Genomic DNA, 23,578 nt, shown 5'->3' with positions numbered 1-23,578 from the left:
TTATACAGGGTCTTGTTGTCACCCAGGCTAGAGTACAGTGGCATGATTTCAGCTCACTGCAGCCTTGACCTCCCTGGCTCAAGTGATCCTTCCACTTTCCACACTCCCAGCTTCCCAGCTGAAACTACATGCACTCTCCACCATACCTGGCTCACTTTTGTATGTTTTTGTAGAGATGGGGTTTTGCCATGTCACTTAGGCTGGTCTTGAACTCCTGAGCTCAAGTGATCACCTGGCTTTGGTCTTACAAATGCTGGGATTACAGGTACAGGCGTAGGCCCCTGCACCAGCAACATCCTAATACTTACAGCATTGTAACCAAAGAGTTAAGGCAATGAAGTTTTTGTAATGTGCCCTATACACCCCAGCCAAGCAAAGGTAGCATCTGACCATACCCATCTTCTTACATCATTTTGCTTAACCTCTCTCCAAGGAAGAGGCTTACTTTATAGGATGCATTATTCCTGAGGAATAGACTTTTTAATAAAATACCTATGTCTTACATTCTTTACTAGGTCACCTATGACCATGTAAATCCAACATGCCTGTTACAAGAAAAAAAAAAATCCAGCACAACCTAGAGTTATAATGCAATCTTTATTTAAAAATCGAATCTGCCAGTTTAGCGTTTTCCACCAACTCGGGGAGCTGAAACTTTCACAGGCTTCACAATCTTTTGCTTAGGTGCTGCCTTTGTAGGTGCCTGTAAAAAGGTAACGTGATATTACTCCACAAACCTTTTGTTACCCTATTATTACCCATCTCTCACATCCAGATTGTTTATGTAGCTTAGATCACTGTCTTAGTAATTTAACTGCATTCCTAATGACAATCTTTTAATGTGACTCCCCTTAAATATTTAAAGCCCATCTTTACAATGAAAAGACAAAGACTAAGAGACCATCACAGATTGGAGGAAAGTAAGGAGACACAACCAAGTGCAGTGTAGGATCCTGAAATGCATCCTAACAGAACCTCACAGAAAAGTTCTCAGTAACAGTACAGTGTTTACTCAACTTTTCTCAATGTTATCAATGTAGATAACCATAGTAACTTTCAAAACCAGGCAGGGTGCAGGGGCTCATCCCAACACTTTGGGGTGCTAAAGCAGGTGGATCGCTTGAGCTCAGGAGTTTGAGGCCAGCCTGGGCAACATGGCGAAACCATCTCAACTAAAACACATATTAGCTGGGCATGGTAGCGCTTGCCTGTAGTCCCAGCTACTTAGGGGGCTGAGTCAGGAGGATCACTTGAGCCCAGGAGGTTGACGCTGCAGCAAGCCGTGACTGTGCCACTGCACTCCAGCTGGGCTACAGAGTGAGACCCTGTGTTGAAGGGAAAAAAAACCAAAAGCCAACCTTTATTTTTCCCAATTCCTAACAGTAACAGATACTTTGGCTTATGGAGAGGACGAGCCCTCTGGAGACCTGAACCAATTAATTGGTTACCAACATCATTTCCAATTGAGCCTTGCAATCAATACCTTAAAACGGTGAAACTTTCATTATCACAATTTAGACTGAAAACAAATTTTCCAGCTGGGCGCAGTGGCGCACACTTACAATCCCAGCACTTTGGGAGGCTGAGGTGGGCAGATCACCTGAGGTCAAGAGTTCAAGACCAGCCTGTCCAACATGGTGAAACCCTGTCTCTACTGGGGAAAAAAAAAAAAAAAATTAGCCAGGTCTGATGGTGTGCACCTGTACTCCCAGCTACTAGCAAGGCTGAGGCAGGAGTATTGCTTGAACCCGGGAGGCAGAGGTTGCACTGAGCCAAGATCAGATCATGCCACTGCACTCCATATCCTGGGCAACAGAGCAAGACTCCATCTCAAAAAACAAGAGAGAGGGAGGGGAAAAAAAAAAAAAAAAAAAAAGAAAAAGAAATTTTCCTGTTGTATTGTTCAAGAAAGTCAAGAAACCCCATAATTACCTTAGCAGCAGCCATTGCAGTCTTTTTAGATGCTTGCTTAGCCTTTTTTGCTTCCTTAGCAGCCCTGTGGGGTAAAAATAACTTAAGGCAAAAGCACTTTACTCCTTAGTGGTACAACTTACTATTAGAGTTAGACTGTACTGGACAAGTACAATGACCATATTCCTTCCTTCCCCCCCTGCATTTATTTGTAGGCTAAATCCAAAGAGTTTGTCAATAATTTTCATTAACCACCAAATCACCTTAAAATATATTAGACTATATGGTAATTTTAATTACTGAAGACCCAAACCTAAAATCCATCCCAATAGGTGAAACGCTCATAATGAAAGCATTCCTCACCTGATAGCTTGTTCTCGTTGAGCCTTTCTAACTTCAGGTTTCTGATTCCTCTTGGCCATTATATCAGCAAGAGATGCACCAGTAATGGCCCTCTGGAATTTGACTGCTCGGCGGGTTCTTTTCTTTTGAATTTCTTCCTGTAAAACAAAGATGAGGGGCACACTTAGGAACCTTCCTTCAAGAATTTAGAGGGAGGAAAAATTAAGTCTTTTAAGACACGGCAAATGAAGTCTTTTAATATTCATATTCAACAAAAAATAATTCATATAATTATTTGAAAATAAAACATGTTTTCCACTTATGGATTAAGCTATTACAAATCCTAGCCATTTTTTACCTTAAAGAGACACACAAAAAATTGAACTCTAAGGAAAATGGTTATTCCATGAACTGCATAGTATAAATGAAGACTATTTCTACTTTTAATAATTTACTTATTGAAAAAAATTATCAAATTCAACTGTTTTATCTCAAAGGACCGTCACTAGGAGAAATACTCAAGTTAGACAATGATTTGACAGGAGAGCCACCAAATGTTAGGTAGGATATGTCTAAGAAGGCATTGTGGAATCTAACATTTCCTGTACATTCTATATTGGAAACCTGTACTACAGTATTTATGAGAAAAAGATCTTGCAGTGCACCTTTAAGTCCAAGAACAAAGTATATCTGAAAAGTTGTTTATTAAGGCACAGAAATGCAAAAGTACCTTAAAAACTTTTAACAAAAATAAAGCACATTGGTTTATAGACATCCCAATTTTAAACTTTTTAGAAAGATGAAATCTTGTTTCTACAGTAAAATGGCAATTTTTCTACAGTAAATGGCAGTATTTACCTGCTTAATATTTTTGTCTCAAACCAACACAAACATTTTTCTTATTGTGGTAAAAATGTAAAGTTGACAATTTTAACCTTTTTTTTTTTTTTTTTAAAAAAAAAAAAAAAAAAGACCAAGCCTTGCTCTGTTGCCCAGGCTGAAGTGCAGTGGCATGATCTTGGCTCACTGCAGCCTCCACCTCCGGGGTTCAAGCAATTCTGCCTCAGCCTCCCAAGTAGCTGGGATCACAGGCACCTGCCACCACACCTGGCTAATTTTTGTATTTTTAGTAGAAACCAGGTTTCACCATGTTGCCTAGGCTGGTCTCGACCTCCTGAGCTCAGGCAATCCGTCCGCCTCGGCCTCCCCAAGTGCTAGAATTACAGGCATGAGCCATCATCCCCGGCCTGTTTTCTATTTTTTTAAATAGAAACTGGGTCTTCGCTACTACATTGCCCAGGTTGGTTTCAAACTCCTGGGCTCAAGCTCAAGGGATCCTCTTGCCTGGGCCTCCCAAAGTGCTGGAATTACAGGCGTGAGGCACTGCATTAGGCCCATTTTAACTTTTTTTTCTTTTTTTGAGACAGAGCCTCACTTCATCATCCAGGCTGGAGTGCAGTGGCGCAATCCCAGCTCACTGCAACCTCTGCCTCCTGGGTTCAAACTATTCTCCTGCCTCAGCCTCCCAAGTAGCTGGGACTACAGGTGCCTGCCACCACACCCGGTTAATTTTTTTTGCTATTTTTAGTAGAGATGGGGTTTCACTCTGTGGGCCAGGCTGGTCTTGAACTCCTGACCTCGTGATCCGCCTGTCTCGGCCTCCCAAAGTGCTGGGATTACAGGCATGTCAGCCACCATGCCCGGCTTCATTTTAACTTAAGGTATAATTTAGCCGTGCAGGATGGCTCGCACCTGTAATGCCAGTACTTTTGGCGGCCAAGGCAGGAGGATTACTTGAGCCCAAGAATTTGAGACAAAACTGGGCAACATCGCAAAGATTTCTGTCTCCTCAAAATATATTTAAAGAATAGCTGGGCCATGGTGGCATGTGCCTGTGGACCACTGGGTAGGCTGAGGTGGGAGGATCACTTAAGCCCAGGTTGAGGTAGAGTGAGCTGTGATCCTGCCACTGCTCTCCAGCCTGGGCAACAGAGAACCCGTCTCAATAAAAAAGTATAGTGGCCTTAGGTACATTCATAGCGCTGTGTAGCTATCACCATTATCCATCTAAATAACTTTTTTTTTTTTTTTAAAAAGGTCTCCTATGTTGCCTCAAACAATCCTCCCACCTTGGCCTCGGGAGCAGCTAGAGTACAGCCGCTGCCACCAACCCCGGATTTGCTATGACAATGATGTACAAGTTATGAGTCCCCGCTTTCAACTGTTTTGGGGTATAACTTACAAGTGGAACTGCTGGGATAATTATGTTTACCCTTTTGATAAAGCACCAAACGGTTTTTCACAGCTGCCACATATTTAGCAATGCACAAAGGTTCCAATTTCTCCCCATCCTCATCAACACCTGTAATTCCTGTTTTGTTTTTTCTTAATAGTCACCCTAACAGGTGTGTCATATCCACTTTTAAGTTTCTCCTTCCTCTGAACTTTCAACATATTTTATGTCTGATGGCATTTATTTCTCACAATACCTAGAAAAGTCCTTCATACAGAAGGTGCTAAGTATTCCCAAGCCTACTGAATACTAGTCCCACCATGGCACTCAAACTTGTTCTCATGTATAACCCAGCTAAAAGGACACTTAACAAGGACCAGAAAAACCACTGTCTTGAGAATGAACCAGTATGGTGGACTGGCTACGTTAGGACTAATCCTGTAAATACTCCAATCAACACCAAATTATGTTAAGTTCTCAATTTCCTCCCACTGGAAAACTAAGCCTTTCCACCCTGCCCTATAACCCAAATGTGCTTAACGTAATTTATCTGACTTTAAAATTTCAACTTGGTGTTGCTGCTAGCCTAAGATGTATAGAGACAGTTTATAATATCTTTTGCATTTCGCTGATGCTTTACAGTTTAAGAACTCTTTCGCATACAGTCTGATTTAACTTTACAGAGCAGAAAACCAACGTTCAGAGAACTCAGACAACTTAAGAGATAGCTCCCAATATCAAGGCGTATTCCACTTACCGACTGACCCTTTTTGTGCTTCCTTCTGTAGAGGACAGTCCAGTTTATCTGCCGAGGATTCCTCTTGGAAAGGAACGCCGACTCGCATTTTGCATTAAGAAACTGGAAAACCTGGAGTGACAAATTCAAAGGAATTACCTATTTATACAAAATACAAGAGGCTGAATGAGCTTGGAATCCTTAGAAGATCAACATGCTAGTTCTGGCTTATTTTACAAAACTGAAGCCCACAAGAACCAAAAGGCTGTCACGTAACTGGCAGGTAACTGCGCGACACTATGAAGGTCCTTGCGTTTAATCTTTTCTCGAGAGCAGGAAATCTAAACTCATAGCAAACGACAGGGTGGTGCATCCTTCTGGGAAGCATTCTGCTCTTGTCCATCCCGGGATTCCAAGGGGAAACTACCAATTATCTCGGTACCTCAGTTATTTCCCTTACACAGGGACATCAGTTACATAAACCCCTCCTGACGTCCGACCTGGCTCACAGTAAGTAATCAACGCTGGTTCACTTAGAGGTGTCTGGTCCTAACGACCAGTCCACAGGGCGTCCACGAAGCGTTCCAGAGGTCAATGGTGATGTGGGGAATGAACCCGTCTAAACCGAATTAGACCAGCCTTTCCTCCTCGGAGTACAAGAAGCTAGGTTAAGCCGACGCGGCTTTTTACCTTCCCGTCGGTCCTGGCGTAGCGCCTCCCGTGTCCGGGGTAGATCTTGTACCCGCTAAAACTGCACAGCTCCACCCTGCAACAAAAAGTGAAAGTCCATCAGGGAGGGTGTCTACAGCCATGCCAGGGACGACAGAGAGGCGTTCTGCCCGAGGATGTAAGCGGATTGGGAACCACGGGTCGTGCTTACTTCATGGCGACGGATTCACGGGAAAAGAAGAGATGGCGAAGAGAAAGAGAGAATCATGGGAAGAGACCTTATAAGGTCGTGGAGGGGCTGGGGGCCGGAAATCTCCTCCCCCAAAATCCTTCGATATTCCGGGCGCTCCTTGATGACGTATCATCGCGAGGCGGAAGATCTCGTTTTCCGTGACAACTGACTTCCTCTGGCGGAATTCTTCCAGAGGCTGCTGGAGGATTCTCGGGCTCAGAGGGCCTGCCAAAAAGGGCAGTCAGACAGTTGGTATCTGAGTCATTCTATCTCTCCGTTTTTTTGTTTTTTTTTTTGAGACGGAGTTTCGCTCTTATTGTCCAGGCTGGAGTGCAATGGCGCGATCTCGGCTCACCGCAACCTCCGCCTCCCAGGTTCAAGCGATTCTCCTGCCCCAGCCTCCCTAGTAGCTGGGATTGGCATGTGCCACCACGCCCGGCTAATTTTGTATTTTTAGTAGAGACGTGGTTTCTCCATGTTGGTCAGGCTGGTCTCGAACTCCTGACCTCAGGTGATCCCCCCTCCTCGGCTTCCCAAAGTGCTGGGATTACAGGCGTGAGCCACCGCGCCCGGCCCATTCTGTCTTACTGCCGAGTATTCTAGAGCCATCTTACGGCTGCAGGGAATGTGAACTGAAGAGAAAGGTGTCCTGTATCTTATCATAAAGAGATCCAAAGACGAATGCCCCGCAGGTAAAACAAGTCACGTTTTGCCTTCCCTGTTGGCCCATTTCCTCAACCAAACAAATTAATAGTTTAACCATTTGAATAATTTAACCATAAGAAAGTAATGACAACCGAACTGTTTCCCAGGCTGTGCGAATCAAACAGTGCACGTTGGCGCTTTGCATTAATTATAATTAACATTCATTGAGCGCTTTCTCTGTGCCGGGAATTACGCCAAAGGCTTTGCAAACATGAGCTCATTCAGTTTCCAGAATTCCTATTAAGTACCCGCCTAAGAACTACAATTCGGAGCTGGTGTCTAGTGAAGCTGAGGGGGTCGGTGGAGCCCCGCTTGGAGGCCAAGGGCTCAATCTGTTACATATTTCATCGTATGACAAGGAATGGCCAGAGGCAATTCTTGAATTCTGTGGGAGGCTGCAGTATATGACTAGGAAACAAATGTAATGATTGATTTCTGCTGTCTATGTATGCAAGTCACGCTAAAAAGGTTTTGTAAGATAGCTGGTTGAAGAGATTTGAAATGTCTAACAAGTTGGCTGACTAATGTTACGCAAACTGTACAAATGTGTTGGAGCCAGTCTTTTTTGTTTTTTTTTCTTGAGACGGAGTTTCGCTCTTTCACCCAGGCTGGAGTGAAGTGGCGTGGTCTCAGCTCACTGCAAACTCCGTCCACCGGGTTCAAACGATTCTCCTGCCTCAGACTCCCGAGTAGCTGGGATTACAGGCACCCGCCGCCATGCGCGCCCTGCCTGAAACCAGTGTTAAGAATGAGTTAGGTGGCCAGATGCGGCGACTCACGCCTGTAATCCCGGTGCTTTGGGAGACCGAGGTGAGTGGATCACCTGGGGTCAGGAGTTCCAGACCAGCCTGGCCAAAATGGTGAAACCCCGTCTCTACTAAAAATACAAAAATTAGCCGGGCGTGGTGGCGTGTGCCTGTAATCCCAGCTCCTTGGGAGGTTGAGGCAGGAGACTCACTTGAACCGGGGAGGCTGAGGTTGCATTTAGCCAAGATCGCGCCACTGCACTCCGGCCTGGGCAAGAAGAGCAAAACTCTATCTCAAAAAAAAAAAAAAAAAAAAAAAAAAAAGGGAGGTCGGGCACAGCGGCTCAGGCCTGTAATCCCAGCACTTTGGTGAGTCAGGAGAATCGCTTGAACCCCGGAAGCGGAGGTTGCAGTGAGCCGAGATCACACCACTGCACTCCAGCCAGGGCGACAGAGCGAGACTCCTTCTCAAAACAAACAAACAACAACAACAAACCCCAAACAAAACATCTTTCGGAAATAGTCCTGGCTTCTACAAGATCCAAGGCACAGCTGAGTTTAGGTAGCCAGTGGAACCAAGATCCATCTGAAGGAATGCAGTCCTTTTTGCTCCACAGAACCTCAGAATTTATAGTCCCTTCACAATATTTTAGAAAGATTTTGTTTTATTGTTCTTTGAAATTACGTTTGGCCTGACTGGTTCTGTGGAAGAAATGCAGGAAACTGGGCCTTAGGGATTTTGGCAGTATTTTACTCTTTACTGGAGGGCCTTCTTGAGTTGGTATGCCAGGGTTCCTTGTAACACACTCCCATAACGAACAAATTGTGCTCAAAATGCTCTTAGAATAGGGAGAAATTTTGCAGAGAGAGACCCTTAAATGAATTTATATTATACAGTGTCATAAAGTAGAGCTTCTGACACTACATAAATTATTGCTGACTTTATCCATGCTTTCTCTTTTATCATAGGCAAAAGGTTTAGCTACACTCTGTTCTCTTTTTATTCATTTATGGAGCAATACTGAATCAAACTTGGTGCCCTTTTCAGCCTCTGTCCCTCTAAGAACAGTGTATGCTTCCCTTCACAGTTTCTTCACCCATTTGTACATATTTCCCTGCTATATTAGTTTTCTGTAGTTGCTGTAACAAATTACTATGGACTTGGTAACAACACAGGTACATTTTTTCTCACAGTTTTGGAGGCAGTAAGTTCAAAATTAGTATCACTAGGCTGAAATCAAGGTACCTGTGTGCCTTCAGGATCAAGGATCTAAGGGAGAACCTGTTCCTTGCTCTTCCAAGTTCCACTCATCTAAACCACTCTTGAATTCCTAACCCATGGAAGCTGTTAGATTATAAATGTTTGTTGTTTTAAGCTATATTTTGGGGAGTAATTTGTTAACATAGAAATAGGTAATATAGGAGGTAAGGAAAAACTGACAATGGGGACTTGGTGAATGGTGGTATCATTTGTCAAGAGAGGATAGATAAGAGGAAGGAAGTAGGTTTGTCAGGAAAAGGGTAAATTTTTTTTTTTTTTTTTTTTTGAGACTTGTTGCCCAGGCTGGAGTGCAATGGCATGATCTTGGCTCACCACAATTTCTGCCTCCTGGGTTCAAGTGATTCTCCTGCCTCAGCCTCCCAAGTAGCTGGGATTACAGGCATGCTCCACCACGCCCAGCTAATTTTGTATTTTTAGTAGAGATGGGGTTTTTCTATGTTGGTCAGGCTGCTCTCGAACTCCTGACCTCAGGTGATCCACCTGCCTCGGCCTCCCAAAGTGCTGGGATTACAGGCATGAACCGCTGCACCCAGCCTGAAAGGGTTAATTTTGAAAAGGCTGGGTTCAACATGCTGATAGGGATATTAAGGTACAACTGTGTAGTGGGAAGTTAAACATGTTCAGAAGAGTGTTTGTAATATGATTTATTTTATTTTTTATTTTTTATTTTTTTGAGATAGGGTCTCACTTTGGCTCCAGGCTGAAGTGCAGTGGCACGATCAGGGTTCACTGCAGTCTCTACCTCCTGGGCTCAAGTGATCATCCCATCTCAGCCCCGTGAATAGCTGGGACTGTAGGCGTCTGCCACCATGGCCAGCTAATTTTTTGTATTTTTAGTGGAGATGGGGTTTCACCATGTTGCCCAGGCAGGTCTTGAACTGGACTCAAGTGAGCAGCCTACCTCAGCCTTCCAAAGTGGTGGGATTACAAGCGTGAGCTACCATGCCCAGCCAAGGATATATTTTAGTAGTAATGAACTTATGGTGACAGACTATGTGGGATAATGTCACCTACTGTCACAAGCTGGCTTCTGTGGAAACAGTTACTGAGACTGACTTTGGGGTTCAAGATATTTGTTACAGATCAAGTCTTGTGAAAGGATGGGGGAGAGAACAGTGTTAGGCAGAGAAAGAAGTCGTATACGTTATAGACCCAACTAAACCTCAGTCAGGCCATGTATGCTGGCTTATGCCTGTAATTCCAGCACTTTGGGAGGCCGAGGCGGGAGGATTGCTTGAGCACAGGAGTTTGAGGCTGAAGTGAGCTATGATTGTGCCACTGCAATCAATCAATCAATCAATAAACCTCAGTCAACCCTGCCAGGAGCTATGGAACAATTATTGTTTGTTGGAGTGTTCTGTGTTGGGCTAAATGGTGAAGCCTCTTTATACTTCTGCCTTACTCAGTCACCACATGGGGGCTGCCCCAGGGAGGTCACGACTTCAAGTGAGGGGGTACTCAGCAGCTGAGCCAGGCCCTACTGATAGCTGGAGGATGCTGCTGCCCATGCTGCCCACTGTGAGGCAGCAAGCCCTTGCTTGAAGGGGGATCTGGATAGTATGTTTCTGTGTCTACCACCCCTAGAAATGGTGCCTAGAGTAAGTCATCAAAAAAAGAATCAGGATAGCTGGGCATAGTGACAGGCACCTATAATCCCAGCTACTCAGGAGACTGTGGCAGGAGAATCACTTAAACCAGGGAATTGGAGTTTGCATTGAGGTGAGATCACATGACTGCACTGCAGACTGGGTGACAGAGTGAGACTCCATCTCAAAAAAAAAAAAAAGAAAAGAAAGAAAAAAAGAATCAGGAAATACTAATATTTAAAGGATAGGTGAATGGAGGAAAATAATAAATTGAAGGAGGCTGAGCAGATGAGGTCAAAGAAGATAGAGATCCATAACAGTAACCTCATAGAAATTTATGGAAGCGTCTTAACAGTGCTAAAAGTCACATAAAGTTCAAGTAAGACAATTTCGGAAATGTATGCACATGAATGCCTTTGCAGTGACTTAAGTGTGAGTCTGGTGTTTCCTTCTAAAAATACTGCCTTCTCAGGTGTGGAAAGGATTCTATCTTTTTAGACTTTACCACCATAGTTCTCTGAAGGCTTGCAATCCTGAATCACGCTTGACTTCAGAAAGTGCTTTAAAAGGGAGGCCGGGCGCAGTGGCTCATGCTTGATATCCCAGCACTTTGGGAGGCCGAGGTGGGTGGATCACCTGAGGTCAGGAGTTCAAGATAAGCCTGGCCAACATGGCGAAACCCCATCTCTACTAAAAATTCAAAAAAATTAGCCTGGCATGGTGGCGGGTGCCTGTAATTTCAGCTACTTGGGAGGCTGAGGCAGGAGAATCACTTGAATCCAGGAGGTGGAGGTTGCAGGGAGCTGAGATCAGTCACTGCACTCCAACCTGGGTGACAAGAGTATGACTCCATCTCAAAAAATAAATAAATAAAAACTCTAAATCTAATCAAGCCTTTATATCTAACTACTACAGTAACCTTCCCTGTAGGAAATACAGGTGACAGAGGAACATGTGAAATGACCCCAGAGGGATGCAGTTGGCAAAATCTAGTGTTTGAGAAACAGAATAAATAAATTTTTCCAACAACATGTGAATTGAAAGGAGAGATAGATATTAAAATGTATAGACAAGGGGTGGGCACATGGCTCATGCCTGTAATCCCAGCACTTTGGGAGGCCTCGTGAGGGGATCACATGAGGTCAGGAGTTTGAGAGCAGCCTGGCCAACATGGTGAAACCCCATCTCTACTAAAAATACAAAATTACCCAGGCGTGGTGGCAGGTGCCTGTAGTCCCAGCTACTTGGGAGGCTGAGGCAGGAGAATCACTTGAACCTGGGAGGGAGAGTTGCAGTGAGCCGAGATTGCACAACTGCACTCCATCCAGCCTGGGGGACAGAGTAAAACTCTGTCTCAAAAAAACAACAAAAAACCCCACCTGTAGACAGGACTAGCTACATAAATAATTTGCAGGGCCCAATGTAAAATGAAAGTGTGAGGTCCCTTTTTCAAAGACCTAGAAGGCTGGGTGCGGTGGCTCATGCCTGTAATCCCAGCACTTTGGGAGGCTGAGGCGGGCAGGTCATGAGGTCAGGAGTTCACCACCAGCCTGACCAATACGGTGAAACCCCATCTCTACTAAAAATACAAAAATTAGCTGGGTGTGGTGGTGGGTGCCTATAGTCTTAGCTACTCAGAAGGCTGAGGCAGAAGAATTACTTGAACCCAGGAAACAGAGGTTGCAGTGAGCTGAGATCGTACCACTGCACTCCAGCCTGGTGACAGAGCGAGACTCTGTCTCAAAAAAAAAAAAAAAAAGACTGAGAAAAGGTGCTATTAAAGATACCAAAATATAAGGCATTTTCCTTTATTCTGCAATCTGTCTCTCCACTTTTCATAGTATTTTTTCATTTGTTATTTAACATCATGTTTTGTGGCCGGGCGCGGTGGCTCAAGCCTGTAATCCTAGCACTTTGGGAGGCCGAGACGGGCGGATCACGAGGTCAGGAGATCGAGACCATCCTGGCTAACACGGTGAAACCCCGTCTCTACTAAAAATACAAAAAATTAGCCGGGCGAGGTGGCGGGCGCCTGTAGTCCCAGCTACACGGGAGGCTGAGGCAGGAGAATGGCGTAAACCCGGGAGGCGGAGCTTGCAGTGAGCTGAGATCCGGCCACTGCACTCCAGCCCGGGCGACAGAGCGAGACTCCGTCTCAACAAAAAAACAAACAAACAAACAAACAAACAAAAAAACATCATGTTTTGTCAGGTGAGGACATTTACTCAGCCAGTGCAGGACTCACTGGTATCCAGGGGCCATAGGTGATTTGATGCATCCACATGGCCCACCAGCTGTCGAGTTCCCCCTCCAGCCAGCCACTGGACCAACATGCAGTGCCCTGGCTGGGGGCAGGAAAGTCTAACCAACCATTTCATTCCACTATCCTACTGGCCAAACCCACGGAGGACAGGTAACCCCCCTTGGATGTGTTTCGTACTTGGATCTGGGGTGGGCATCAAGTCACTTGCAGAATGTATGATGGTGCTGCCAGCTTGGGGGAAGGAGGAGGGCAGCCATAGTATTGGAGGGGAGGGGAAAGACAGGCTATTGTCAGGGAACTGCAGACTCAGCCTGTGGAGGCAGCTGGGAAAGCAGCAGAAAGCGAGACTGCACAGTTAGCTGAGACACCAGCCCTAGGCACATGCTCTATTGTTCTCTTGTACTACTTCACTGATAAAACACAAAATTAAAGATAGAATTAGACTTTCAAGACAGCAACTGCAGAAAATTAAACCTCAAATATGGGACCCTCCTTAGCACAGTGCCCTATGCAACTGCACTGGTCACACAACTTGAAGCTGGCTCTGCCTTTAGATTACAAGAAATTTGGGCAGGGTATGGTGGTTCATGCCTGTAATCCCAGCACTTTGGGAGGACAAGGCCAGAGGATAGCTTGAGGCCGGGAATTTGAGACCAGACTGGTCAACCTAGAGAGACCCTGTTACTACAAAATCTAAAAAAAAAATTAGCTGGGCATGGTGGTGCATGCCTGTAGTCCCAGCTACTTGGGAGGCTGAGGTGGGAGGATCACTTGAACTCAGGAGTTTGAGGCTGCAGTGAGATGTGATTGTACCACTGCACTCCAGCCTGGGTGACAGAGCAAGATCCTGTCTCAGAAAAAAAAAAAAAAAAAAAAAAATCTAGTGACTTTGTTATTAACCAGTTACAATGTATGGATTTCATTTAAGCCCTGCTTAAATAAGCTGGATAGACCTGGGGTAATTAGAGTACTTACTGGATTTTTGTTATTAAGATTTACTGTTAATTTTTTAGGTTTTATGATTGTACTGTGGCTATTTTTCAGTTATTTTTTCAAGGTACATACTAAATATATTTACAGATGAAATAACATGTCTGAGCTGGGCATGATGGCTCATGCTTGTAATGTCAGCACTTTGGGAGGCTGAGGTGGCTGGATCACTTCAGGTCAGGAGTTTGAGACCAGCCTGACCAACATGGTGAAACCCCATCTCTACTAAAAAAATACAAAATTAGCCAGGTGTGATGGTGCATACCTGTAATCCTAGTTACTTGGGAAGCTGGGGCAGAAGAATTGCTTGAACCCGGGAGGTGGAAGTTGCAGTGAGCCATGATCACGGCCATTGTACTCCAGCCTGGGCAACAAGCGAAACTCCATCTCAAAAAAAAAGAAGTAATATATCTGAGATTTGCCGTAAAATAATCTGAAGGTGGAGTTAGTGGGTGTGATAATTAATATTTGATATCAAATTGATTGGATTGACAGTTGCTTAGATGCTGAATCATTGTTTCTAGGTGTGTCTGTGAGGGTGTTTCCAGAGGAGATTGACTTGTGAGTCAGTGGACTGAGAGGGAAAGACTCACCCTCAAGGTGGGCAGGCATCATCCAATCAACTGGCCCAACTAGGACAAAACAGGCAGAAGAAGGGGGATACTCAGCACATACTGCTTTCTTTCTCTTGCTGCCTTCTCGAGTGGGATGCCATCTTTCTTCTGCCCTTGCACATCGTACTCCAGGTTCTTTGGGTTTTGGACTCTGAAACTTGCACCAGCAGCCTCTCAGGGACTCTTAGGCCTTCAGCCACAGATTGGGGACTACACTTTTGTCTTTCCTAGTTCTAAGGCTTTTGGACTGGAATGAAGCCACCAGCTTTTCTGGTTCTCCAGTTTTTGGACACCCTGTTAGTGAGACTTCTTCACCTTTGTGATTGTGTAAGCCAATTCCCCCTAATAAAATCCCCATATATCTATATCTATGTATCTCTCTCTATATAGAGATATATAGATATAGATATCTCCTATTGGTTCTGGCCCTCTGGAGAACCCTGGCTAATACTGTGTGTAAGTCATTTATGAAAAATGATTCGTGGGTAGGATAGCTCATTCCTGTAATCCCAGTGCTTTGGGAGGCTGAGGTGGGAGAACTGCTTTAAGCCAGGAGTTCAAGATGAGCCTGGGCAACACGGTGAGACTCATCTCTACAAAATTGCATGAGCCGAAGAACTGCAGGCTGCACTGGAGCTAAGATCATACACTCTAGCCTAGACAACAGAATGAGACCTTGTCTCTAAAAAGAAAGAAAGAAAGAGAGAGAGAGAGAGAGAGAAAGAAAGGAAAGGAAAGGGAAGGAAGGAAGGCAGGAAGGGAGGGAGGGAGGGAGGGTGCAGGGAGGGAGGGAGGGAGGGGGGGCGGGCTAGGCATGGTGCCTCACGCCTGTAATCCTAGCACTATGGGAAGCTGAGGAGGGCGGATCACTTGAGGTCAGGAGTTTGACACCAGCCTGGCCACACTGGAGCTAAGATCATACACTCAAGCCTAGACAACAGAATGGAACCTTGTCTCTAAAAATAAATAAATAAATAAATAAATAGATAAATAAATAGATATTTAAATAAATAAATAAAGGGCTAGGCATGGTGGCTCATGCCTGTAATCCTAGCACTTTGGGAGGCCGAGGCGGGAGGATCACTTGAGGTCAGGAGTTTGAGACCAGCCTGGCCAACAGGGTGAAACCCCATCGCTACTAAAAATACAAAAATTAGCTGGTCATGGTGGCACACACCTGTAATCCCAGCTACTTGGGAGGCTGAGGCAGGAGAATTGCTTGAACCGGTAGGCAGAGGTTGCAGTGAGCTGAGAGCGCACCATTGTACTCCAGCCTGGGCAACAAGAGTAAAACTGTGTCTTGGGAAGGGAAGGGAAGGGAAGGGAAGGGGGAAGGGAAGGGGGAAGGGGGAAGGGAAGGGGGAAGGGGAGGGAAGGGGGAAAGGGGAGGGAAGGGGGAAGAGGGAAGGGAAGGGAAGGGAAGAGAGATGGTGGCCAGAAGTGGATAATGGTTGAAGCTGGATATTAGGTACCAGGGTTCATTAAAATAGTCTCTATATTATTATATACTTTTAAACTACTTTTCCATGATAAAAAGTTTCAAACAATTATTATGTGTCTTGGGATTAATTTATGTCCCACAATTCAGTCCTGAAAAATAAAGTAAGAACCACTTGTATTACTTTGTAATTAAAAAAATACGGGAAAAAATTCCCCATACTTATAGCAGCTGTATTCATAATAGACACATACGGGGAACAGCTTAGGTGCCCATTAATAGGTGAATATATAAGCAAACTATAATACATATCAATGTACTACTACTTAACAATAAAGTAGAATGAACTGTTGATTTACACGACATGGATGAGTCTTAGACATTATATTAATTGAAAGACTTACATTAAAAGTACATACCATATGATTCCATATATATCAAATTCTACATTATGCAAAATAACCTATGGTGGGGGAAAAAATCAGAACACTGGTTGCCTTTATCTAGAAGGGAAGGACTAACTGGAAAGGGGTAGGAGGGAACTTCCCATGTGAATAATAATTTTCTATATCTTTTTTTTTTTGAGAAGGAGTTTCGCTCTTGTTGCTCAAGCTGGAGTACAATGGCGTAGTCTCGACTCACTGCAACCTCTGCCTCCCAGGTTTAAGCGATTCTCCTGCCTCAGCCTCCCAGGTTGCTGGGATAACAGGCATCTGCCACCAGGCCCAGTTAATTTTTGTATTTTTAGTAGAGACTGGGTTTCACCATGTTGGCCAGCCTGGTCTCGAACTCCTAGCCTCATGTGATCCACCAGCCTCAGCCCCTCAAAGTGCTGGGATTACAGGTGTGAGACACTGCACCCGGCCAGTTTTCTATATCTTGATGAGTTTTAGTTTAATAATACAGTTTGTCAAACTCAGGTGATACTCATTTAAGATTTGAAAATTTCAGTGTATGTAAATTTTACTTCAGCAGAAAGGAAACTAAATAAATATTGAACACTAGCTAATGAAATACATGCTGAAGTATTTAGGGAGAGATGTACTTGTCCACTAAAAAATATAGTGGGCCCAGTGCGGCACTTTGGGAGGCTGAGGTGGGTGGATGGCTTGAGTCCAGGAGTTGGAGACCAGCCTGAGGAACATGATGGAACCTTATCTCTACAACAAATACAAAAATTAGCCAGGTGTGGTGGTGTATACCTACAGTCCCAGCTACTTGGGAGGCTGAGGTGGGAGGATGGCTTGAGTCCAGAAGAGGAGGTTTTAGTGAGCCAAGATCGCAAGATCGTGCCACTGCACTCCAGCCTGGGTGACAGAGCCAGACCCTGTGTCATAACAAACAAACAAACAAAAAAAGCACCACCATAAATGACTGATAAATGACTGATGTATGGATAGATGGATACAAAAATTAGCTGGGTGTGGGCCGGGTGCAGTGGCTCATGCCTGTAATCCCAGCACTTTGGGAGGCCGAGGCAGGTGCATCATGAGGTCAGGAGATCGAGACCATCCTGGTAAACACGATGAAACCCCATCTCTACTAAAAATACAAACAAATTAGCCAGGCGTGGTGGCCGGCGCCTGTAGTCCCAGCTACCTTGGAGGCTGAGGCAGGAGAATGGCGTGAACCCAGGAGGCGGAGCTTGCAGTGAACCCAGATTGCGCCACTGCACTCCAGCCTGGGCGACAGAGCGAGACTCCATCTAAAAAAAAAAAAAAAAAAATTAACTGGGTGTTATGGCGTGCTCCCTGTAGTCCTAGCTACTCAGGAGCCTGATTTGGGAGGATCACTTGAGCCCAGGAGGCAGAAGATGCAGTGAGCCTTAATTACACCACTGTACTCCAGCCTAGGTGATAGAGTCAGACCCTGTCTCCCCAATCACCCCCAAAACATAGAATCAAAGTGTAGGTAAATGAATGTTCATTGCACAATTGTTCGAATTTTTATGTATGTTTGAAATTTTTCCTATTACTCAGGGAAGATAAAGGGAGACATCTTCTGGAAGAAATTGGTATTACTGATTGGCTCAGAAAGGCAAGTGCAAGAAAACATGGTGGGTTTTTTTTGGTTTGTTTTTGTTGTTGTTTTGAGACAGTGTCTCCCTCTGTTGCCCAGCTGGAGTGCAGTGGACAGATCCCAGGTCACTGCAGCCTCAAATTCTTGGGCTCAAGCGATCCTCCCACCTCAGCCTCTCAAGTAGCATGTGCCTAGCTAATTATTTTTATTTTCATTTATTCATTCATTCATTCATTCATTCATTCATTCATTCATTCATTCTTTGAGACGGCGTCTCGCTCTGTTGCCCAGGCTGGAGTGCAGTGGCGCGATCCCCGCTCACTGCAAGCTTCGCCGCCTCCCGGGTTCACGCCATTCTCCTGCCTCAGCCTCCCGAGAAGCTGGGACTACGGGCACCCGCCACCACGCCCGGCTAATTTTTTTTTGTATTTTTAGTAGAGACGGGGTTTCACCGTGTTTGCCAGGATGGTCTCGATCTCCCGACCTCGTGATCCACCCGCCTGGGCCTCCCAAAGTGCTGGGATTACAGGCGTGAACCACCTCTCCTGGCCTAGTTTTATTTTTTGTAGAGGTAAGGGTTTAGCTTTGTTGCTCAGGCTGGTTTCCAACTCCTGGCTTCAAGCAATCCTCCCACCTCAGCCTCCCAGTGTTGGGATTACAGATGTGAGCTACTGTGCCTGGCCAAAACATGGTTTAAAAATATGATTTGGTATGGAATGATAGCTTAGTTTTTACATACCCCATTGGTTCTTTCTCCTGTGCCCAAGCTGAAAATCTTTCTTCTCTTCCACTGTCTAACTTCTTACTTAGATTTTACTTTCCGTAGAATAAGAATCAGTAAACTTTTTCTATAAAGGGCAGAAGGTAAATATTTTAGGCTTTATGGGCTAAGGGGCAAAATTGAAGATATTATGTAGATACTTGTAGAAAAACGGAAAACTAATTTCCACAACATTTTCACTGATGAAATTCAAAATATAATAATACTGAGTACAAGTTTTTGTAAATCAGGTATGCTAACCAGAAGAATGAAATTCTTTTTGTGTGGGGAGATGGAGAATAACATTTTTCTTAATTAGGTTTCAAAGTTCTTATTCCCTATCAAAATCTATTGCAAATGTTCATCTGTCAATCATGATCTGTAATGAAATTTTACAGATTTTATCTTTGAAAAATATATTTTCATACATACAGGCACTGCCCAATATGATGTCAACCCAAGGGCATATGATTTAAATTAAGTATATTATTCTCTTGGAAAACAATTACAGAAGCACATTATTCTCTTCATATCTGCCTTTTAGCATGTCAGATGAATCATTTCTAACTGATGGTTAGGTGGAAGCTCCTCAATTGCACAGTTAAATGGATTTTGAAATATGGAAATTTCCTTTGTGTTTGCAGAGCTCTGCAAAATACCATTAAAACTGTAGTTTGAACTTGAAAAATATAACCGCTGCAAACTTATGTGAAGATAGAGAGCTTGCTTTTTGTTTTAACTTGTGACTCAAATAATGTTGGTTGTCAAAATGACTTCATCACAGTAAGTTTTGCGTGTCAGTACGGGTTTGCTTTGTAATTTATGTTGACTTTATTAGGAAGTATCATTAAATCATCAAAATTAGCAAACTAGCAAAAATGAATTTCAAAGTCATTCAGTCAGTGGTGTAAACTAAAAATAAAATCCTGAGCCCTCTGCCAACTGCATGAACGTACCCTCATGGCCAAGGGGACCCCAGAAAACCCTGAAGTTCCTAATCGTAACAGGACAGGAGGTTAGACATGCCTCATTACACTCCCTCCCTTTTGGAGTTTAGACACGACAACTGATCAGCATTGATGTTAAAGAAGAGAAGATCCTAAGACTGACAGAATGGACTTTTTGTGTCAATAAGATATCAAAAACAAGACCCCAGGCCATGCCAGGTAAGAGTTAAGTCATATATCCCCACACTTAAATAATAAACTGTGTTCTAACTGCCCCAGGGTTTTTCCTTTTCTATAACAGCTAAACCATCACTGGCCTAGAGATAAGCAATATTAAAACAACCGTAGCTCACCATCAGACACTGAGTAACTGATCTTTGTTCCACCAGCTTTGATTGGATAAGAGACTGATTTCAGTAACTTTCTCCTGATAAGACCGCCAACCATGGACTGATTCTGGGAAGCTTGCAGAGGCTGCACACTTGCATGACTTCATGTATTCAAAAGAGCTTTTGACGTATAGGACCTAATTATAATACATTTAAGTATTAAATCTCCACTCCAAAGTGAACATCGGTCATATGTTACATGCATGTTTGTTCAATACCTATGTGTCAGGATCACCTTTATAAATATTCAGTTTCTCCAGTAACCTGTTGAATGTGTACGTTTAACGAAACTGTTCAGCATAAAGCTCCTACCCCAACCACTCCTCCTTTGAAGTCCCCGTCTCCAGTCTCTCTGGAGGCTATTCTTCTCAGCCTATGGGATGGACACCTTGCAAGCTGTAAGCCTTTCTTTTGTTTTGTTTTGAGATGGAGTTTTGTTTTGAGATGGAGTTTTGTTCTTGTCTCCCAGGCTGCAGTGCAATGGCACAATCTCGGCTCACTGCAACCTCCTCTTCCCAGTTTCAGGCTCCCGAGTAGCTGGGATTACAGGCACCTGCCACCATGCCCAGCTAATTTTTTTTTTTTTTTTGTATTTTGTGTATTTTTAGTAGAGATGGGCTTTCACCATGTTGACCAGGCTGGTCTCGAACTCCAACCTCAGGTGATCCACCTGCCTCAGCCTCCCAAAGTGCTGGGATTACAGGCATGAGCCACCGTGCCCGGCTGGCTGTAAGCCTTTATAAAACATAAAGTCTTCTTTCTAAATTTATAGGTCTTGTGATTTGTAAAGGTAACAGTGGTTAAGAGAAATTCTTTTCATTTAGAAAAATTTCAATCTTTGCTTTAAAAAAATCACAATAAAATGTTATCACTGCTAAGTCATCAAATGCTGTGTGGCAGGGCAAGGTAGGATATTCTGCTATTTTGACCAAAAATTCATGGACTGACAACAGTTAAGTCCATGAGGATGAATTAATTTTATCATTGATACTGCAGATTCAATAATACCTGTACATGGTAAGTTCAAATGTTTTCCACAAACTATCTGTTTTTTAATAATCCAATGATGTTATAACCACAGGATTTAAACACCTTACATTTTCATAAGCATTGTAAATTTGTCAAGCTAAGCCTTTCTCTTTTTATATCATCAGTTGCAATATAGCAGATATTCTACTTCAGGTATACTTAATTAGTGTTTTTTCACCTTCTTTAAAAATGTTCTCACCTGTTTCTGGAGCTAATTATTCAGTCAATTCAATCATTGACTCCTTGAATATATAGAACAAATGAGCAACATCAACAACACCTGTCAATTCAGTACAAGCTAAGAAAAACCATTCAAAGTCACTTGCCTTGCTTTTTTTTTCCTAATTAAAAACAAAAATTTTTTTTTTCAGTGTTGGGATCTCCTGTGTTGCCAGGCTTTGAACTCCTGGGCTGACTCAGTTCCCTTAGTAGCTAGGACTACAGGCATAGGCTACCTCATGTGACTAACTTGCCTTGTTTTACTATTGATGTTGTTTCCTGTGTCCTTAACACTTTAAGCAGCTGTTTTCACCTAAAGGCTAATGCTTTTAAGCAAGTTTTTCTTTTTTAATTAAAAAAAAATTTTTAATTTAATTTTTTAAATTTTAATTTTTTAATTAAAATTTTATTAATTCTTTTTAAAAGACAGGGTCTTGCTATGTTGTCCAGGCTGGTCTTGAACTCCTGGTCTCAAGTGATCCTCCTGCCTTGGCCTCCCAAAGTGCTGGGATTACAGCATGAGTCACTACACCTGGACAAGTATACAGTTCTTCAGCCACTTCAATCAAACATTTAATTAACATGCTGTAATAAATGACTTTTCTTGCTAGGCTAACAAATGAGGCACTTGAAAACTTACTTTAGTTGCAGCCTCACTTTCTTTTGTAAGGAAATTCTGTGTTGACACACTCTTTAATTTCTTTTTACGTTTTCTGACTGATTTTCTGTAATTTGGGAATATTATGATGACTGCTTATTCTAATAATATTAACATATGGCATTCTTTTAGCACATATATAGTTTCATTTGCATAATAAGCACCATGCTTTGCCATCGAATTTGATAAAATAATCCATGCTTCACTGTACCTTAGAGATGAGATATTTTAAGTCCAATTCTCTCTCTCTCTCTCAGTTTTTTGTTTTTAGAGACAAGGCCTACCGTTACCCATGCTGGAGTGCAGTGGTGTGACCATAGCTTCCTGCAGCCTTGAACTCCTGGCCTCAATTGATCCTGCTGCCTTACCCTCTGAGTAACTGGGACTACAGTGTGTGCCACCACACCTATCTTTTTTTTTTTTTTAACATGATGGATATATGCTAGTAATAAAAATAAATAAAATTTCAAGGTATGGCATTATGCATGCTACTCAAAATGCTGCCAAGTTACAAAGTGTAGCTATGATTTGTAACGGATAGCAGCAGTGGCAAGTGATGAGAATGGTCTCTTGTCATTGACTACTCTGTTATAGTGTAAAAGCAGCCACAGACAGTAGATAAATGAATAAGCATGGCAGTATTCCAATAAAGTTTTTTTTTTTTTTTTTTTTTTTTTGAGACAGAGTCTTGCTCTGTTGCCCAGACTGGAGTGCAGTGGCACGATCTCGGCTCACTGCAAACTCTGCCTCCCAGGTTCACGCCATTCTCCTGCCTTGGCCTCCCAAGTAGCTGGGACTACAGGCACCCACTGCCACGCCCAGCTAATTTTTTGTATTTTTAGTAGAGACGGGGTTTCACCGTGTTAGCCAGGATGGTCTCGATCTCCTGACCTTGTGATCCGCCTACCTCGGCCTCCCAAAGTGCTAGGATTACAGGTGTGAGCCACCATGCCCGGCCTCCAATAAAGTTTTACTCATGGACACTGAAATATGAATTTCATATACTTTTGTGTGTCACAAAATACTAAAATTTTTTTCTAGCCATTAAAAATGTACAAAGCATAATTAGCTGTGGACTGTACAAAAGCAGGAAGCAGGTTGGACATGGCTGTCAGGCCATAGTTGGCCAACCTCTGCTAGAGAACATCTATACATAGCAGCTTTTTGAGTATTTTTGTTCATTTGAGGTCATGAAAAAGAATTAGTATCGGCCGGGCGCAGTGGCTCACGCCTGTAATCCCAGCACTTTGGGAGGCCAAGGCGGGTGGATCACCTGAGGTCAAGAGTTCGAGACCAGCCTGACCAAAATGGAGAAACCCTGTCTCTACTAAAAATGCAAAAAAAAAAAAAAAAAAAATTAGCTGGGCGTGGTGGCGCATGTCTGTAGTCCCAGCTACTGGGGAGGCCAAGGCCAGAGAATCACTTGAACATGGGAGGCAGAGGTTGCGGTGAGCCGAGATCATGCATTGCACTCCAGTCTGGGCAACAAGAGCAACACTCCGTCTCAAATTAAAAGAAAAAAAAAAGAAAAGGAATTAGTATTTTAAAAGAGATTATTCATATATTCATATTCCTTCTGTGCTGTAGATTTTGTATTGTAGTTAAATAAAAAGTTTTAAAAGTCCAATTTCTAAACAGAAAAACACATTTGCCTTTCTCAGCATACTCAGCACATCAATATACATTACACATTTCTGTGTTTGATATTATCTTCTCTTCACTGGAAGGTAAAATTTGTTTTGTTTTGTTTTGAGGCAGAGTCTCGCTCTGTTACCCAGGCTGGAGTGCAGTGGCACAACCTCGGCCTCCC

The 23,578-nt window shown here is 43.4% G+C and overlaps 1 protein-coding gene and 1 long non-coding RNA gene across 2 annotated transcripts; one reads left to right on the top strand and one right to left on the bottom strand.

Annotated features, from left to right (window-relative positions):
• Window positions 1-578: 578 nt before the first annotated feature.
• Window positions 579-6,145, bottom strand: RPL24 (ribosomal protein L24). The gene is made up of 6 exons (NM_001265968.1): window positions 6,103-6,145; window positions 5,913-5,988; window positions 5,244-5,354; window positions 2,275-2,411; window positions 1,933-1,996; window positions 579-703 (listed from the first exon to the last, which is right to left on the bottom strand). Exons 1-6 carry the CDS (start codon window positions 6,105-6,107, stop codon window positions 623-625), a joined length of 474 nt encoding a protein of 157 aa, NP_001252897.1. The 5' UTR covers window positions 6,108-6,145; the 3' UTR covers window positions 579-622.
• A 437-nt stretch (window positions 6,146-6,582) lies between these two features.
• On the top strand, window positions 6,583-22,227 carry LOC114676448 (uncharacterized). The gene is made up of 3 exons (XR_003727505.2): window positions 6,583-6,815; window positions 19,584-19,692; window positions 22,026-22,227. It is a non-coding gene; the product is annotated as an uncharacterized LOC114676448 (long non-coding RNA).
• The last annotated feature ends 1,351 nt before the right edge of the window (window positions 22,228-23,578 follow it).

Source organism: Macaca mulatta, chromosome 2 (assembly GCF_049350105.2).
Source record: "Macaca mulatta isolate MMU2019108-1 chromosome 2, T2T-MMU8v2.0, whole genome shotgun sequence".
Classification (NCBI taxonomy): Eukaryota; Metazoa; Chordata; class Mammalia; order Primates; family Cercopithecidae; genus Macaca; species Macaca mulatta.
The sequence above is the reverse complement of the archived record's forward strand: the minus strand, read 5'-3'. Positions and strand labels throughout refer to the sequence as shown.